Genomic DNA, 17,001 nt, shown 5'->3' with positions numbered 1-17,001 from the left:
TAATGTACTAATATTAGGTGGTGCATCTAAATCATATTATTCAAGGTGCACTTACAAGTACAAATGTAGAAATGATATCTAGGATTTGATAATAAAATGAATTAATATATGTATGCATTTATTTGCAATGTATTGGGATTACGTTATTGCAGTTAAAAGTTAAATAATAACAGTTATTTGCCATTTATTATACTTATGAGGAGAACTCTATGTGTAACTATGTATTTTGAATGTGCATTGAACTGCTTGTTAAGTTGACTCAAGCGAAGGCCTGAAATGTGTTTTAGGCTTAAACTTTAACATGGAGATTTGCTCATTGTGTATTTTTCTATATTTGCAGGTGCATCTGAACAAGTTTACAGTCAATGAAAGGCATGCTGTGTATTTCAGATAACGGGGTACGAGTGTTTATGTTGGCAAGGAGAACTAACAAACGGAAGAAAGAAGAACTCTAGTTGTGATTTCCTGGACTAAGGAGGTATCCAAGGTTGTCCTGATGTTTGGTTTGTGGGATGAAGTTTATTGAGAGTGAAAAATTCCATACTGTGCACAGAAGATGGAAAACCACAGGTGATGATGACGTGGACTCTCTGAAGTTCTGCAAGGTCTAAAGTTCTGTTGAGTTAATTAGGTGATGCCCACCCTTTCTACCCTTTGACTAGAGCGGATTCCCTTGAGACTTTGAAAGGTAAATACCTCTCTATTCTTGCTTACGTTGAGTGGCTTCATGCAACGCACATCTCTCTGGCTTCTTTTCAGGTTTCTGTTGTGCTGACACTTTTGACTGATAGTCAAATCCTCGTATTTCTGGACAAATACTTATGTTTCCCATTGCTTAGTTAGAATATTTAGATTAGGTTAACTTTCAAATGATTAGACGGGAGGATCGCCATTTGGATTCTGACCAACAAGTATTGTTTCTTATCTTTTGTTTTGCCAGAGATACTTGTATGCCTTATGCTTGTACTATGTGATTGATTCAATGCTTAACTTCACTTTTGGTAATTCTGTAATTATATAGTATGAGACTCATTCACATAAGTCTTGCCTTAAACTTGTACTAAATGTTTGAACTTGAATTTTCATCTCCAAGATTGAATGTGTGATCAAATGAGTTACACTGTTAATTGATTTGTAAGTATTCATTTGATTCTCTTATCGTTCGGAACACCTAAATAGGTCCGTCATAACTACAGAGACTAGTAAGTTGGCCAGATGCATTCTCACTACCATAGTACCGCATTTTCTGCTGCTCCTAGAGGATATTGGCAGAGATCTGAATATCGACTGTTCTACACGAGGTGGTCTTACTTTAGAAGACAAGATGCTGACAATGACGGTGGCGTGTCTCGTAGCACACTGGGTGTTTTTTTAAAACCCCTGCACTGCCCACATTGGCAGCATAAGATGAATTAATGGAACAACGTACCTGAAATTACTAGTATGTGGAAGTTTTGGGCTTCCCTTCCATAGGCTTAATTGAACTGTGTGAAAAAATGCTAAGTATATGTGAATTTTTAATGTCTGCAGTTGTTAGTTTTGATAAGAAATACCAGATTACAAATACATTTTATGCAGGTATTTTCCCTACATATGTAAATGAGCATTTGAAAGTTGAAGAGAGGACACTTCAACACCCTAGTGGTGTGGTATTTGGATGTCGGAGCCATGAGGGGACCCCCCCCCCCCCCAATACATTGGGTTTGAACCACTGACAACACCCCCTGAATGGTAGAGTCCTGCAATGAACAGAAAGGGATGGATAATTATATAGAAAGCAATCCAGATGCTGTATACGGACACTTGGGTAAAGGTGCGAATTGGAGATGGTTCTACCTTTTCTAGGAGAATCTATGTGTGTCAGGGACTGAAGCAAGGTTGTATACTGGCTCCATATTTGTTTAATTTGTTTCTAGCAGGTTAACGCCCAAACTGGATGCACTAAATTCTCATGCCCTAAAAAGGTTCTATATACATTTGAAACTTATTATATGCAGACAATGTGATTTTGCTTAGCTAGACAAAAATTGGGCTGCAATGAGTTACAGACAAATTATTTGTATTCTCTTCAACCAACAGAAAGACCGTGAATCTAAGTAAAACAAAGATCATGGAAGTTAGTTGCAGGATACAGACAAGTCATAAATGGTGTACATATGGTGAACAACTGGAGCAGACAACAGTCTAGAGATATTTAGGAGTACTCTTTGATGAGAGAGCATCCTTTAAACAACACACGAAAGACCTGATGGGGAAACGCAATGACCAACCCTGGCTCCTACAAAGAACTCTGGATGGTCCGAGTTTTTTTACCTCTATTGAAAGTAATTTCGGCAAACCTTGTTCTGAGTATTACATTGGAAGCGTAGCACTTCGGGGCAGGGATGCAGTTCTGATAAATTCAACTTCATCCAAAATATTATGATCGCTGTTTTGCCTCCCTCCAAATGTAGTTTAGAAGGTGGAATTTGGATTATCCAACCAGTTAATAGCAAGGAAAGGGGATTATGTAAAAATCTGGAAAAAAATTAGCTTTGCTTCAGGAATCCAACTGTGTCAAGCCCTCTAGCAGGAACTGCAAACCAATGAAACTGCAACAGCACGCCGTTATTTTGACCTGGCCCTTAAGAGCTAGGGTTTTAAACATTATAGGAAACTTCTCCGTCGCCAGCCGCCTTTATTAAATTGCTTAATGGTATCATCAAGAGAACATCTATGCTCAAGGATAAAGATATTCTGTCACGTAGGTTGTATGCTTGGACAGTTTTAAATGAATATAAGATACTTAAGTGCCTAGCTTACTAGGAGGCTGTAAGGCCGAGGCAGTTAAAAATTGATTTTATGTATAATCGTTTTGGCCTTCACCCAGGAGAAATTAAAAGGAGAGTATGCAAAAAGGTGGATGCAAAGGAGCGTTGCCGATTGTATGAAATCTGGGAGGAGGATATCATACACATTACTTGCCTGTGCCCAGCTCTATTACAAGAAGGCAGTTGCTGAAAGTTCACTTCAATCAGCGAGGGGTTCAAACATGTAGGCAGGCAGTGATTGTGAGTCTGTCATCTACAGGTGCAATGAGGAACTGTCGATTCATGAAATATTTAAGAGTTGCTGGAAACAAAATTGATGGACATCAATGGCTTGTAGTTAGGGATACAGTTAGCATTGTTAATGGTAAAGTGCTCTGCATGTGTACTTTTATATGACATATTTCGTGTGATGTTTACGGTTAGAAATATGTATTACGCACTTTCCCTTAATATAGAAGGCTTTTTGTAAAGGATAGAGTTTTGGAGCTTTTATGTGCCAGTACCAGGCAAGGATAATTAACTGCTTTTTATATGAAATGGTTTTGATTATAATTTTTATAAGTTGCATTATAATGGTTTTAGCATGCTGTCTGAACTGATGGTTTTAAAAGGAAGTGTGTTGAAAAGTTACAAATAAATTGTAAAGGTTTTTATTTACTATACAATAAATCAGATTTGATTTGATGATGATACCACAGGCACTATTGGTAATGTGGGCCACTGGTCACAGCAGCACTGGCAGTGACTGGGGCTCTGATGAGTGATTGTGACTAGGGCACACATGAGGCCTCCACTGATGGTGACTAAGCCACTGGAGGGATTAGCACTGACGCGCTCTAGTAGCGCGAGTGTGAGGGTACTAGTGACAACACTAATGAGAGCGAATAGGGCACTGGTGACACCAGAATTTATAATTCCTAGAACACTGGTGATATAGCACATACAATAAATGGGGCATTTCTGAAAAGAGCCTTGATAGTTACTGGGGTCAATAGTTACACCAGCCCTAAGAGAGCCTGAGGGCAGTGGTGACAATATCACTAAGACAGCCCAGCAGTGACTGTGACATCACACAAACAACAGGAGAAATGGTGACGATTGTAGTGACAGTGCATGGGATTTTGTTGTACTGCCAGTAACAATGTCTGATGGTACTGCTGGCTGTAGCATAGAAGGTGACTCAGCACTTAAGTCACTAGTAGTGATAGTGACTGAGGCACTGCTGACACCAGCAGTGACCGTGTTAGACCTGCCATCCTTGGTGTGGTTGCCTTTAACCATCCTGTGTTGCTGACTTTGTTTTTGCTGGCTTTTGGACTCTGCACACTCTACCACTGCTAACCAGTGCTAAAGGGCTTTTGCTCTCTTCTCTAGATATGTAGAACTGGCTTACGCCCAATTGGCCTCAATAATTTACTTGTAAGTCCCTAGTAAAGTGGAACCACATGTCCCCAGGGCCTGTAAATTAAATGTTACTAGTGGGCCAGCAACACTGATTGGGACACCCACTGAAGTAGCCTGTTAAACGTGTCTCAGGCCTGCTGTTGCAGCCTGCGTATGCAGCTTTAAACTGTCATGTCGACCTAGCAAGAAAAACCTCTTGCCAGGCCCAAACCATCCTTTTCAATACATGTATGTCACCCCTAGAGTAGGTCCAACCCATCCCCATGGGCAGAGTGCAGTGTATTTGAAAGGATGAAAATGTACCTTTTAAGCTTTACAAGTCATTGTATTGAAAAACTCCTAAAAATTATTTTTTTGCTACTGCAAGGCCTCTCTCTCCCATAGGACAACATTGGAGTTATCTAAGTACATTTATCAAGTGATAACTTCCAATCGGGAACAGGTAGACAGTTCAAGTTTGATCTCTAAATAATTATAACCAAAACCCTCTTTAATGGTTAAGTCGGATTTTAAGTCAGAATTCTGGAAATACCACTTTTAGAAAACTGGCATTTTCTTGACCTAACCATTTGGTGCCAGCAGCCTGATCCTGGGTCACATGACTATGTGTAGCTAGCAGTTGGTCTTCTTGTATTGTTCTCCTACGATGAGACAAAGGGAAGACAGGTGTTGGCAGGATGAGCTACTCTAAGTTAATGTGGTGGAGGAACTGTAACCTACTATACTAGCACATCACAAAGGCTCTACCTGAGCACTCTCACAAAAGGTTTGTCACTAGTCATTTCTGACCCCAGACAAGATGGTGCAGAGGAAGGGTATGTCTGAAACATCAGGTGGGTGGAAACCTCTAGAAGATTCCTCCGCTACAGAGTGGGCACCAGGTATAAATAGTGAACCCTTAGACCCAACTTTTCAGTATACTTCTGGCCTGTGGACTCTGCCAGGGTGAAGGACTGCTGTGCTTCTGGAAGGACTGCCACTCTGCTGGACTGCTATCCTGAAGGACTGCTGCCCTTTTGTGCTGACCTGCTGCTCTCCTGCCCTCATGCCCTCATGAGAAGGACTAGCCCTGCATCTCTAGGCCCAGGACCCCAGAGTGGCTCCAAGGGCTAGTTGTCTGGCCTCCTAAGCAGACACCTCAAGGACGTAACAGGCTTCCAAACAACCTTGACCTCAGCACCTGGACTCTGCCATCTGTGAGTCCTGTACTCCAAAATGGTGCAACCCTAGCCCTGGACCCTTGGAAGTAAGCCAGAAGATGCTCTGCCAACTCATGTGTGGTTTCGGCAGAACCGGCACATCACCTCTGCTGCTCAATGCATTGCCCTCGGAACCAATGCATTACCTCTGCTGCATGGACCTCCCAGATGCAAGGGCTTTGCATTGACATCACAGCCCATTGGTACCACCGTTCCATAATGCATCTCTACACAAGGACATCGCCTTGCCATCTCAGCCCATTGGAACTGCGGCTGCATGATGCTTCTCTAAACAAGAACTTCACATTGCACTTCACATCTCCCCAGCGCCACTGGTGCATGACTCATATCCTCACTCGGACTTCACACTGCCTCTGCTGTGAGATACATCCTCAGTGCGGGACTCCGCATCTCTTCACAACCAGGATTGAAGTACTGTGGTTAGCGGACCTAAGAGGCTCCAGGTAGATGGCCCATGCTCCATCACAGTCAGCCTGAAACTGTGACTTTGTACCAGTCTAGAGTGACTTTTTAACAGCAGTTGGTGCTTGGTGCTTTTTGGCATGATTTTCACTGAAATCATTAAGCTTGCATATCTCTAGTTCTACTGATTCGATTTTGCTGTTTGAAGTGCTGCGTAAGAAAATAAGTTACTTACCTGTAACTGTGGTTCTCCAGTATCGGTATCTTTCATAGATTCACATGCTTGAATCATTCCCCGTCGTCGAAGTGGGAGTCCCACGGTACATAGAAAGCAATAAATAGATAAAGAAAAAACTTGTTTTTTTTGTTGTTTTTTTTTCACTGTAGTCAATAGGAAAAAACACATTCAGTTTTGTAACTATCAGCCTCATTAGAAAAAAACCCAAACTTCAGCCAATCAGGCGAGACCACCCCTTTAGAATCCTCAGCACAGAGGCTCAGTCTCTCAGATTTCTCCGCACTAGTGGTTACACGGAAAATAAAAGAGGTGAGCCCCTATGGGGAGGAGGGTGGGTCGCATGTGAATCTATGAAAGATACCAATACTGGAGAACCACAGTTACAGGTAAGTAACTTATTTTCTTCTCCAGTATTAGGGTATCTTTCATAGATTCACATGCTTGAATCAGAGTAGTCAGCAGTAAGAAAAATGGTTGAGTTCTGAACACCAGAAGCATGTCTGTTCACAATTCTTCCTATGTGGACTCACATTGGTAGTTACATTATGCTAATCAACCTTGCAAGAGATTATATACATGAAAAATATTAGTCTGGTAATACATAGAGGATGGAGTGTAAAGAGAATATTGGCTCACCTTATGCAAATAAATTACGTAACACTGCTTGTCCTACCACAGCATCCATTCTGTCAGTAGCTTCCAGGCAGTAGTGCTGGGTGAAGGTGTGGGCATGTGTCCACGTTGCCGCTCTGCAGATCTGGTTCAGAGGGACTCCTGCGAATAGAGCTGCCGAAGTGGATACCGCTCTAGTGGAGTGCGCTCTGACATTGGATGATAACGGTTTCCCTGCTAACTGGTGGCAGAGTTGTATGGCAGAAGAATCCAGCGCGCTATGGTCTGCTTAGTAACGGCCTTGCCTTTATTGATCCGCCCATAACTAATAAACCGTTGCTCAGATTTACGGAAACTGTTAGTCCTTTGTATATAGAATTTTAAACATCGTTTAATGTCTAGAGAATGTAATGCGCGCTCCGCTGGAGTTTGCAGATTTGGAAAAAAATTTCTCAAAACCACCAGCTCATTTAGATGAAAAGTCGATGGAACCTTGGGGATACATTTTGGATTAGTTCTTAAAATGACCACCTCTGATTTGAATTGTAGAAAAGGTGGTGAGACTGTGAAAGCCTGAATATCACTAACCCTCTTCGCTGAGGTGAGGGCCAGAAGGAGGGCTGTTTTCCAAGAAATATATTTGACGTCTGCCTTATGAATGGGCTCAAACTGATGTTTCATTAATTGGGAGAGCACAATATTTAAATGCCACGGAGGTGGAGGACGGTGAATCGGTGGAAACATCCTGAACAAGCCCTTTAGAAATTGCTTTATTATCCTGGATGACCATAAAGATGGTGAGTGAGATGTTCGTCGGAAACGGGATATAGCAGCGAGGTGGACCCTGATAGACGAATGGGAAAGGCCTGATTTGGCTAAATGCAACAGATATGGTAAAATCTGTTCAGGAGAGGACTTTAGAGGATGAACGTTGGAAGTTGAACACCATATGCAAAACCTTTTCCACTTGAACTTATACGTCCTGTTTGTAGATTGAGCCCTGGTACAGGCAAGTACCTCCCTGCAATCTGAAGGGATATCTAGGCCGTCAAATTCATAGAATTCAGGAGCCAGGCTGATAATCGAAGAGATGTCGGGTTGGGATGACTGACCTGCCCCTGATTCGTTGTTAACAAGTCCGGCAGTGTCCTGAGCCGTATGTGAGGCTGCTCCGCGAGTAATAGAAGTTCTGTGAACCAAAACTGGCGTGGCCATTTGGGAGCAATTAATAGAAGCCGGCATGGCTCCCTCTTCATTTTCTGCAGAAGTCTCGGGATTAGTGGAAGCGGGGGAAAAGCGTATGCATAAATCCCTGACCATCTGATCAAAAACGCATTCCCCTTTGATCCTTTCTGTGGTCGCCAGCTTGCGAAGTGTTGGCATTTCTTGTTGTCTCTGGTTGCGAAGAGATCCAGACTGGGCTTACCCCAACGACGCAAGAGGCGGTCGAGAACTGACTGATTGAGTTCCCACTTGTGGCAGCTGGTTCGAGTCCTGCTTAAGGCATCTGCCCAGGCGTTGGAGATCCCCGTAAGATGTTCTGCTCTGATGGATATCTGATGCTGAATCACCCAATGCCACAGTTTCTGTGTTTCTAACGACAATGCCTGCGATCTTGTGCCCCCCTGTTTGTTGAGGTAATGCATGACTGTGGTGTTGTCTGTTCTTATCAAGACTGAGGAACCCCTGATGTTGGTGAGGAAGGCCTTGAGTGCCAAGGCAACTGCTCTTAACTACAATACGTTTATGTGAAGAGTCGACTCCTGAGTGGACCATTTCCCTCTCACTGATAGATCTTGCAAATGTGTGCCCCATCCCTCTAAGGATGCATCTGTTGTTATAATATGCACTGGTTTGTCCTTCAGGAATGAGAGACCTTCCGAGATGAGGGGGGTATCCTTCCACCATTTGAGAGCTTGTTTTGCTGATGGGGTTATCCGAACTACATCGTCGAAAGATCCTTCTATTTGTTTCCATTGATTGTCTAATTGCTGTTGAAGTGTTCTCATGTGCAGACGACAGTTTTCTATCAATGGAATGCAAGACGAAAGCATCCCCAGAAAAGACTTGTAAGTCCGAACAGAAGCGGACCTTCTTTTGCAGAGACGTGTTGCTAGATCTTGAAGTCTCTTTCGTCTGTTGTGCGAAGCAAAGGCTCTTGCTTGGACTGTGTCCAAGACGGCTCCTAGAAAGGTGATGTTCTGGGAAGGATCTAGATGAGACTTGGGGTAATTGACTGTTAAGCCTAGTGTCCCGAAGAGAGATAGACATGTCTTCGTGTCCCTGGCAGCTTTTGACATTGTTCGTGCCTTTATTAGCCAGTCGTCTAAATACGGGAACACCTGTATCCCTAGTTGACTGAGGTGGGCTGCACCTGGTGCCAAAACCTTGGTGAATACTCTTGGTGCCGATCTGAGGCCAAAGGGCAACACTCTGAACTGGTAATGAGTGCCTGCAACCCTGAATCGTAAGAATTTCCGATGACTGGGGTGAATGGGGATGTGGAAATATGCGTCCTGGAGATCTAAGGATGTCATAAAATCCCCCCGGTTGAGTAGGCGTAGGACGTCTTGAAGGGAGATCATGCGAAAAGATTGCTTCTTGAGGTATCTGTTGAGAGAACAAAGATCTAAAATAGGTCTCCAGTCTCCTGTTTTTTTACGTATAAGGAAGAAGCAGGAGTAAAAGCCTGTTCCCCTCTGGTACTTTGGTACGATCTCTGTTGCTCCCTTCTCCATTAAGATAGCAATCTGCACCAGAAGTTCGTTGAGATGGGCCGGCGGGGGACCTCTTGGTGGTACATGAGGGGGAGGCTGATTGAATTCTAGTGTATGTCCTTGGTTGACAATATCGAGCACCCATTTGTCTGAAGTAATTTGGGACCACTGGTGGAGGAATTTGGAATTCTGCCCCCTATTAGAGTGCTGATATAGGGGTTGGATGCAGGCATCTGATGAAGGTCAGTGCTTTCTTGCTGCCTCTTTGGATTTGTAAGTCGACTTTCCTCTCGCTTGCTGTCTGAAATGTGTGGATGACTGTTGTCGAAAGGAATGTGGTTGTTGCTGGCCAAAGGTGGAACGAAACTGTCCCTGGTAAGAGGAGTATTGACGGTACTGATGTGCTCCGCCTCTATAAGAAAAGGTTCCTCTCCCTCTCGCTCCCCGAAAGGGCTGTCTTTTGTATTGTAATGCTGCCAGAGATCTGGCTGTCTCAGTGTCTGTTTTGATAGATTGCAAAGCATCGTCTACATGCTTGCCGAACAAGAGTTCACCATCATATGGCATGTCTAGTATCTTTAATTGTATGTCTGGTCAGAACGATGTAGCTTTCAGCCACCCTTGACGCCTGAGCACGGCTGCTCCGGCTAGCTGGCGGAAACCTGTAGACGAGACGTCTATGGCGCAGTCTACTATCTCAGCCGAGATCTTCTCACCCTCCTGTAAAATTTCGCGCGCTTCTGCTCTACTATCTTCAGGTAACAGATCTATAAACTGCGACATATCGGACCACATCTGGCGGTCGTACCTTCCTAGGATTGCTAGGGAATTTGCTGCTCTAACTGTAGTGGCCGCCATCGTTGAGAACTTTTTCCCAATGGAATCCAACCGACGTCCCTCTTTATCTGGGGGGGCAGTCAAAGATGATGATGGATTTCTGGACCTTCTCTGAGCTGCCTGCGATATGACCGAGTCTGGTTTAGGGTGACTAACCAAACATGCTGGAGAATTGTCCGGTGCTTTATATTTTTTCTCAAGTCTCGGTAATACTGCTGGTATGGAGGATGGAGTCTGCATGACCTTAAGACCCTCTTCCCAAATGAAGTCAACAATGGGTATAGCTCTTACTGACTTCCTAGTATCCTCCTTGAAGTCATATAGAAAACAGTCTGACTGCTTTGATGTTATTGGCAGTTGAAATCGTTTTGCAGCTCTTTCCATTACACTATGAAAACCACCAATATGCTGCGGTGGAGAGTCTACTGGTGGAGGCGTAGAAGGAGATGGTGTTTGAATTTGATATTCATCCCATTCTGGAATGATTGAGTCAGTGTCCTGAATTTCACCTTCTTCCTGCTCATCCTCAGACGAAGGTGGATCAACATCCTGTCCAGATGAAGGACCTGGGATAGGTTCCGTAGATTCAGATGGTCGAACAGGGGTGGATATTGGCATATGCGAAGGTTCCACCGGGGTAGAGGAGCCAGGTGGAGGAAATCTAGAATAATAGTCCTGCATCACTTGCTGTAGGTTAGTTATCAAAGAGACAGGCATCTGGACCGTCTGCTCCTGCTGCTCTTGAGGTTGCAGGTGACACTGCCTCTGCTGATCTAAATAAAGCTGGTCACTTTCTTCTTCATCCTCCTCCTGACATTTAATCCGTAGTTCTGAGGGGCTACGTGCCACTGGGAAAAACCCATCATCCGAATATACATCATCCTCCTCCTCCTCCTCGTCAGCAAAGAGATGTTGCGGAGGTACTGGTGTGACTTTACTAGGTGATGTATGGGATGGAAGTAGGAGAGAAGACTTGCTCTTTATTGGTAGAATTCTCTGAGGTAGGTAAGGAGATGCTCCAAAATGCTTGGGTATAGGATCAGGAAATTGAGCCGTCGACGGAGTCGTCGTCTACGGTGCGTTCGTCGATGGTGTTCTCGTCGACGGTGTGGGCGTCGACGGAGCCGTCGTCAGTGGAGCCGTTATCGGTGATGCGAGCGTCGACTAAGTTGCCGTCGACGGTGCCAATGTCGACGAAGTTTCCGTCGACGGGGCTGCCGTCGACGGAGGTGCCGTCGACGGAGGTGCCGTCGACGGGTGTGTCGTCTCAGAGGGCAAAATGGATTGCCGCACCGTCGCTCCTTCCGTCGGTGGGATCGTCGACAAAGAGCCCCGGAATTTACCCGTCGATGAGTGCGTCGACGATAGAGACTTTATCTTCTTACCCGTTGACGGTTTCTTTGTAATCTTCAAGGTGTGAGCAGGTGATGGACCGTATTTTAAGCTCACCGACGTTATAGTCGTAGATGACAGTGGAGACGAGGTAACAATCATTGGCGACGACGGAGCCGTAAACGTGGCCGTCGCTGTTGTCGTCGATGAAGGAAGACCTGCCGTCGACGATGCGCTCGTCGACGGTGTGGATTTCCTGGACGTCGACGGTGGCAGGGAACGCGAAGATCTTTTGAGCTTCTTTGAGGAGGAAGCAGGTGTAGATGGCTCTGAACGAACCTTACCACCTGGATGTTGAAGCGTGTTCCTCAGGTTTGTCCTTAAATGCATGCAGCTTCTTGGCTGACTTACTGCTCTTGGGGGAGAAGCTCTCCACAGACCTCTTCCTCTTCTTTGAGGCCACTGATGTGTCGCTGTCCTCCTCCTCGGAAAGAGCTTCTCTGGCTTTTCTTTTCTGAAGCCAAAGTAAGAGCCTGGCTTCCCTGTCTCTCAGAGTCTTGTTGGGAAAGGTCCTGCAGATTTTACAGTGCTTGACCTTATGCTCTGGATGGAGACAGTATATGCATTCCTTGTGAGGGTCCTCACAATGAAGCCTTAACTTTCCACAGGTCTCACAAGGTATAAACAAACCTTTTCTTGCTGTAGACATGATGGAAAAAGTACTACAGTAAGAACAAAAGTGAAAGTAGAAGAATATCTCTTGAAGAGAAAGTAAACTGAACAGAGCTCAGGGAGACTCCCTTACACACGACGTACGGTAGAAAATCTGAGAGACTGAGCCTCTGTGCTGAGGATTCTAAAGGGGTGGTCTCGCCTGATTGGCTGAAGTTTGGGTTTTTTTCTAATGAGGCTGATAATAGGAAAAAACACATTCAGTTTTGTAACGGACTACAGTGAAAAAAACCAAAACAAATTCTTTATCTATTTATTGCTTTCTATGTACCGTGGGACTCCCACTTCGACGACGGGGAATGATTCAAGCATGTCAATCTATGAAAGATACCCTAATACTGGAGAAATACTTTACACATTGCCTCAAAGTTAAGCCTGGCAGCTCTTTGCCCAACTACCAGAGGTTTGAGCAGAGGTTAATTTGGGGTTGCTTGTGACTTCCCACTGACAAGGATTGTAGTTGCTGCTTTAGTAGGGTTTCACCCCCATTAATCAGTAATCCAATTTTTACAGACAGTGACTAACAAAACTGCTGCATTATGCCAGCAGTTAAAGAATTACAAGCAATAAAATACAAGGGCTGAAGCCCTTACAGTGGAGGGAGCCAGAGCTGCACGGGTAGCGAAAGTAGATGATAGAGTGATCAATGGCGCCCAATGGAGGGTTCTGTGCACCAGGATAAAGGTGCTTGTGTAACCCTTTTCAACCCTGTGCCTGACCTGAATGCATGTGAGCACTGTATACAGGCTCAGATATAGCTGGTTTAAACTGGATCAGTGTCCTCAGTGTAACTTTTAGGAGGCAGTGACTGCCCCTATAATTATGATATTCCCCAATTCAAATAAGTGTTGTCAGAAAACACACAGCATAACTTCTCTATGTGGAGGTCTGATATTGATCTTCATTATGCTCTGCATTCTTGTTTGGGTGTACATGTGAGGTCACACCAAATGTTCGATTGGTTCTTAGAGTACTAGCCAAAAAGGCCATAGCACTGTTTTAATGTTCAATTATCCACCTGCCCCGACAGCTAATTTGATGATGTATCAAGAAGAGGTAGTGAGAATCGTTGGCCAAATCATCTCAAGAACATGGCAAGAGGCAAACATCTGCTTATTTTTTTTGGCTAAAGCTGAAAGCATTACTACACTTGGCAAATAAATGTTTAGGCATCTGAATTAAAAAGGTCAGCAGTTTTACTGATTCTTGTTAAAACCTTGGACTTGAGGTGTACTAGGCAAGGATAGCTAAATATGATATTTATGAATTTATTTGCATAAATTGATGCTTTCTCCTGATCACAAACAAGAGATTAAAACATAAACAAGAGGAACAAAAACATATTTCTAGCATGAACAGTAAAACCAAATTTGACAACTCACTGTGTTGCTGTTCTTGGAGTTCAGAGTAACTGAGAAAGGAAATTCCACAGCTCGATTAGTGTAAAATGACTGTTGTGCGACCAGCCTTAATGTTGTAGGGAGTAGTTTGATTTTTCATTGCTGGCAGAACATGGCGTATTTACATCTTCTAATGCAGATAAAGGCATATTGCAAGTCTTGTCTTTTCAATTGTAAGGGCCCAAGGCCAGAGCTTTTGTATGAGCAAGTCAAGCAAAGGTTCTGCTCCACCAGGGCAGCCTTCAGCTGTAGTAGTCCAGCATGCTCAATAAACCTCCGCTGACTGGAGTTGGCATTCAGAGAAGTTGAACTGTGAGTTGTCTAGGACAGGAAATGAGGCCTAATTGCTCTTGTTCCAGATCAAAGGCATCTTGCTAGAGGTAGTGGCAGAGTTGATAGGGATGGGGGGGGGAGGGGAATGGGAAGGGAACAGGCAAAGGAGATCTCAAGAAAATTGACTTGGGAATACATGTAACAGGTGTTTTTTGCAATGCTCGCAGGTCAGAGAAGAACTGGGACAAGATTGAACAAAATGGAAACTATTACATCTATGTCCGACTCGAGAAAAGGGAAGCAGGGTAAGCTTTCTTTCACCATATCGTTTCTTCTTAACCCTTAAATGTCATTCACTATTAATACGTAAAATATTAGTTGTCTGGGTGTTTGGACAAAATATCTATTCAAAAATATTGGGAGGCATAAATACAGGCAAATAAATATAGGGATACACAAATATTGTGATGCACACATATCGTTGATAAGAATATCATTTTCTAGGTAATAATATTGTTTTAACTAATATTGATGTTTTTAATATAGTTTGCAATAATATAATGGTTAAAAATACTGTTTTTTAATTATTTAAATGTGTGTTAGTTGATATATTAATCTTATGTGTTACAATTGGTTATGTAAAGGTTATTGTTTTAAAATATAGCTTGATAGCTTGTAATAATTAAGTGATTTAGATTTTTTTTATTTAAAAAAAAAAGTAATTTATAGTGTTGTAGGGCAGTAGTTCCCAACCTGTGTTCCGGGGAGCCCCAGGGGTCCGCAAAGCCTCCTCAGGAGGTCCGCGACTACTTAGACAATTAAATAATATTAACAGACTAGGTCCCCAGCTTTCAGTAATGACTCAGTGGTGGGTCCCTGGATTCTACTAATGATTCAGTGGGGGTCCCTGGGTCCCAGTAATGATAAAGTGGGAGCCCACAGAAGTTAAAAGGTTGGAACCACTGTTGTAGAGGGTTGCTGGGGTTATAGAAGGATAGGGTGGGAACTTAATTAGTTAATAAATATGAATTATTTAAAAATATATATTTAATTATATGATTGATATTAAATTATGTAATACTAATTTATTTTCAGTATATGTTATTTGTCGTTGTTAGGTTTGTAGGGGTATAGGTTAGGATGTTTATTAAGTAATAATTAATTAACAATTATTTATACCCTCCAAAGTTAAACACTTTCGCTACAGTTGCACTGTCTGGAGTGAGAATAATACATTTTACCCCTTCAAAATCCAATGCTTTCCCTGGTTTTGCATAGACTGGATTGGGAATAGTACATTTTACCCCTCCAAAGTCTAGCACTTTCCCCACTGTTGCACAGACTGGAGTGGGAATAGTACATTTAATAATCCCTCTGAAATTCAATGCTTTCCCTTCTGTTGCACAGACTGGAGGTGGGAATAGTAAATCTTATCCCTCCAAACTCCAACACTTTCCTTCTGTTGTGCTGTCTGCGAAATCCAACGCTTTCCTTACTGTTGCACAGACTACAGTGGGAATAGTCTATTCAATATTCTTAGACCCCAAAAGTTTTAATATTGTTGGTTAAATAGAGTTTATGGCACTAATTGTGTTATTTTTTTATATTTTAAATGAGTTGTTTTCATTTTTACATCTATTTTCTATTTGTGTACATTCATTAATATAGTCTGTTATTAAATTTTTATATTTTATGTTTTTTGTGTGTGTATGTATTTATGTATGTTATATATATAGTGAAAGAAATAAACAAATACTTATTTTACATTAGATTAATTTTAATAATTTATATCTATTAGTATGAATATATGTATAGCAATATATGTTCATATTAATCAATTTAAAATCTAGAAATTAAAATAATGTAAAATATGTTTTTATAATACTCTATACATACATATGTACACATATAAAGTATTAAATATTAGTGGAATATATTCAATTTACATTATGTTAAAAGTATATATTAAAATATTTAAGTTACTAGTTTAAACTCTATGTTAAAAACCTGATATTTTTGTGTACTTTTGGAAGATATTAGTGTCAAGGGTATTTCTCCCAATATTTTTGAACTTACTATTATAAGTATAGGATCACAATATCATGGTAAACGGTATTTTTGACAAGCTGTTTTTGTCAACTATATTGTTTACCACAATATTGTGTCAGTGATTCAGTTGTCGAGAAGGAAATTCTAAATGGTCAGGGGAGTGTCTCCTTATGAAACCTAGAAAGAGCAAAGATCTCTGGCACCTCAGAAAAGTATTAGGCTCGCACAGAGGGGTGGGGACAGAAGGGTAACATGAGGCAGGCAGACCTGCTGCTCCTGCGCTGTAAGGCAGCAAGCAATCAGGGACTTTGGGTCTAGCCCTCTCATGTGCAGGCTTCCAATCCTTATTATGATTATAATTTGCACATCTCTCTCAAAAAACCTCATCTATTACTGTCCCAGATGCTGTGTCCCATACAGCAGCGTAGCGTGGGGGGTGCAGGGGGGGCCGGCCGCACCGGGCGCAACATCTGGGGGGGGCGCGCTCGCACTTGCGAGTGCTAAAATTCACGTGTTAGGGGGCGCAAATTACTTGCCTTGCCCCGGGTGCTGACAACCCACGCTACGCCACTGGTCCCATAACATAATAACCATACTTTGGAGGTCATTCTGCATCGTATGAAAACACTTCCAAAACAGACTGAAGACAAAGAACGAAACCCTTTGAACCACACACTCTTTATTGCGCAGTTTGCTATCCATGTGGTTAAGGGCTTCAAAACCCCACATGGGATAGAAAGAATACATACAATACTCACCAGGGCCCCTAAGCACGCCTTCCAGAGATCTTCAGAGTCGGACATCTGCAGACGGATACCGGCATCCAAACTCAGGCTTAGCATAACAGCTATGAATTCGGGCACAATAGCAGGGGGCACCCTTTTCCTATTTTTCTTTAAAAAATGTAACAGGAATTTGTGTTTAAGTACGTTTATTAGTCAGTTAAGCGATAAACATTAATTAAAACAAACATAC

The 17,001-nt window shown here is 42.7% G+C and overlaps 1 protein-coding gene across 7 annotated transcripts in view; it reads right to left on the bottom strand.

Moving 5' to 3' along the window:
- Positions 1–17,001, bottom strand: part of TTC12 (tetratricopeptide repeat domain 12) — a 282,909-nt gene that overhangs the window by 98,401 nt on the left and 167,507 nt on the right. For all 7 annotated transcript variants that reach the window (XM_069224366.1, XM_069224370.1, XM_069224367.1 and 4 more), the window contains one exon: positions 16,785–16,919. In XM_069224366.1, coding sequence (XP_069080467.1) covers positions 16,785–16,919 — 135 coding nt within the window. The remainder of the gene's footprint in view (positions 1–16,784; positions 16,920–17,001) is intronic.

The sequence above is a fragment of the Pleurodeles waltl genome, chromosome 3_1 (genome assembly GCF_031143425.1).
Source record: "Pleurodeles waltl isolate 20211129_DDA chromosome 3_1, aPleWal1.hap1.20221129, whole genome shotgun sequence".
Taxonomy (NCBI): Eukaryota; Metazoa; Chordata; class Amphibia; order Caudata; family Salamandridae; genus Pleurodeles; species Pleurodeles waltl.
Note: the sequence above shows the minus strand (reverse complement) of the source record. Positions and strands in the feature narration are given on the sequence as shown.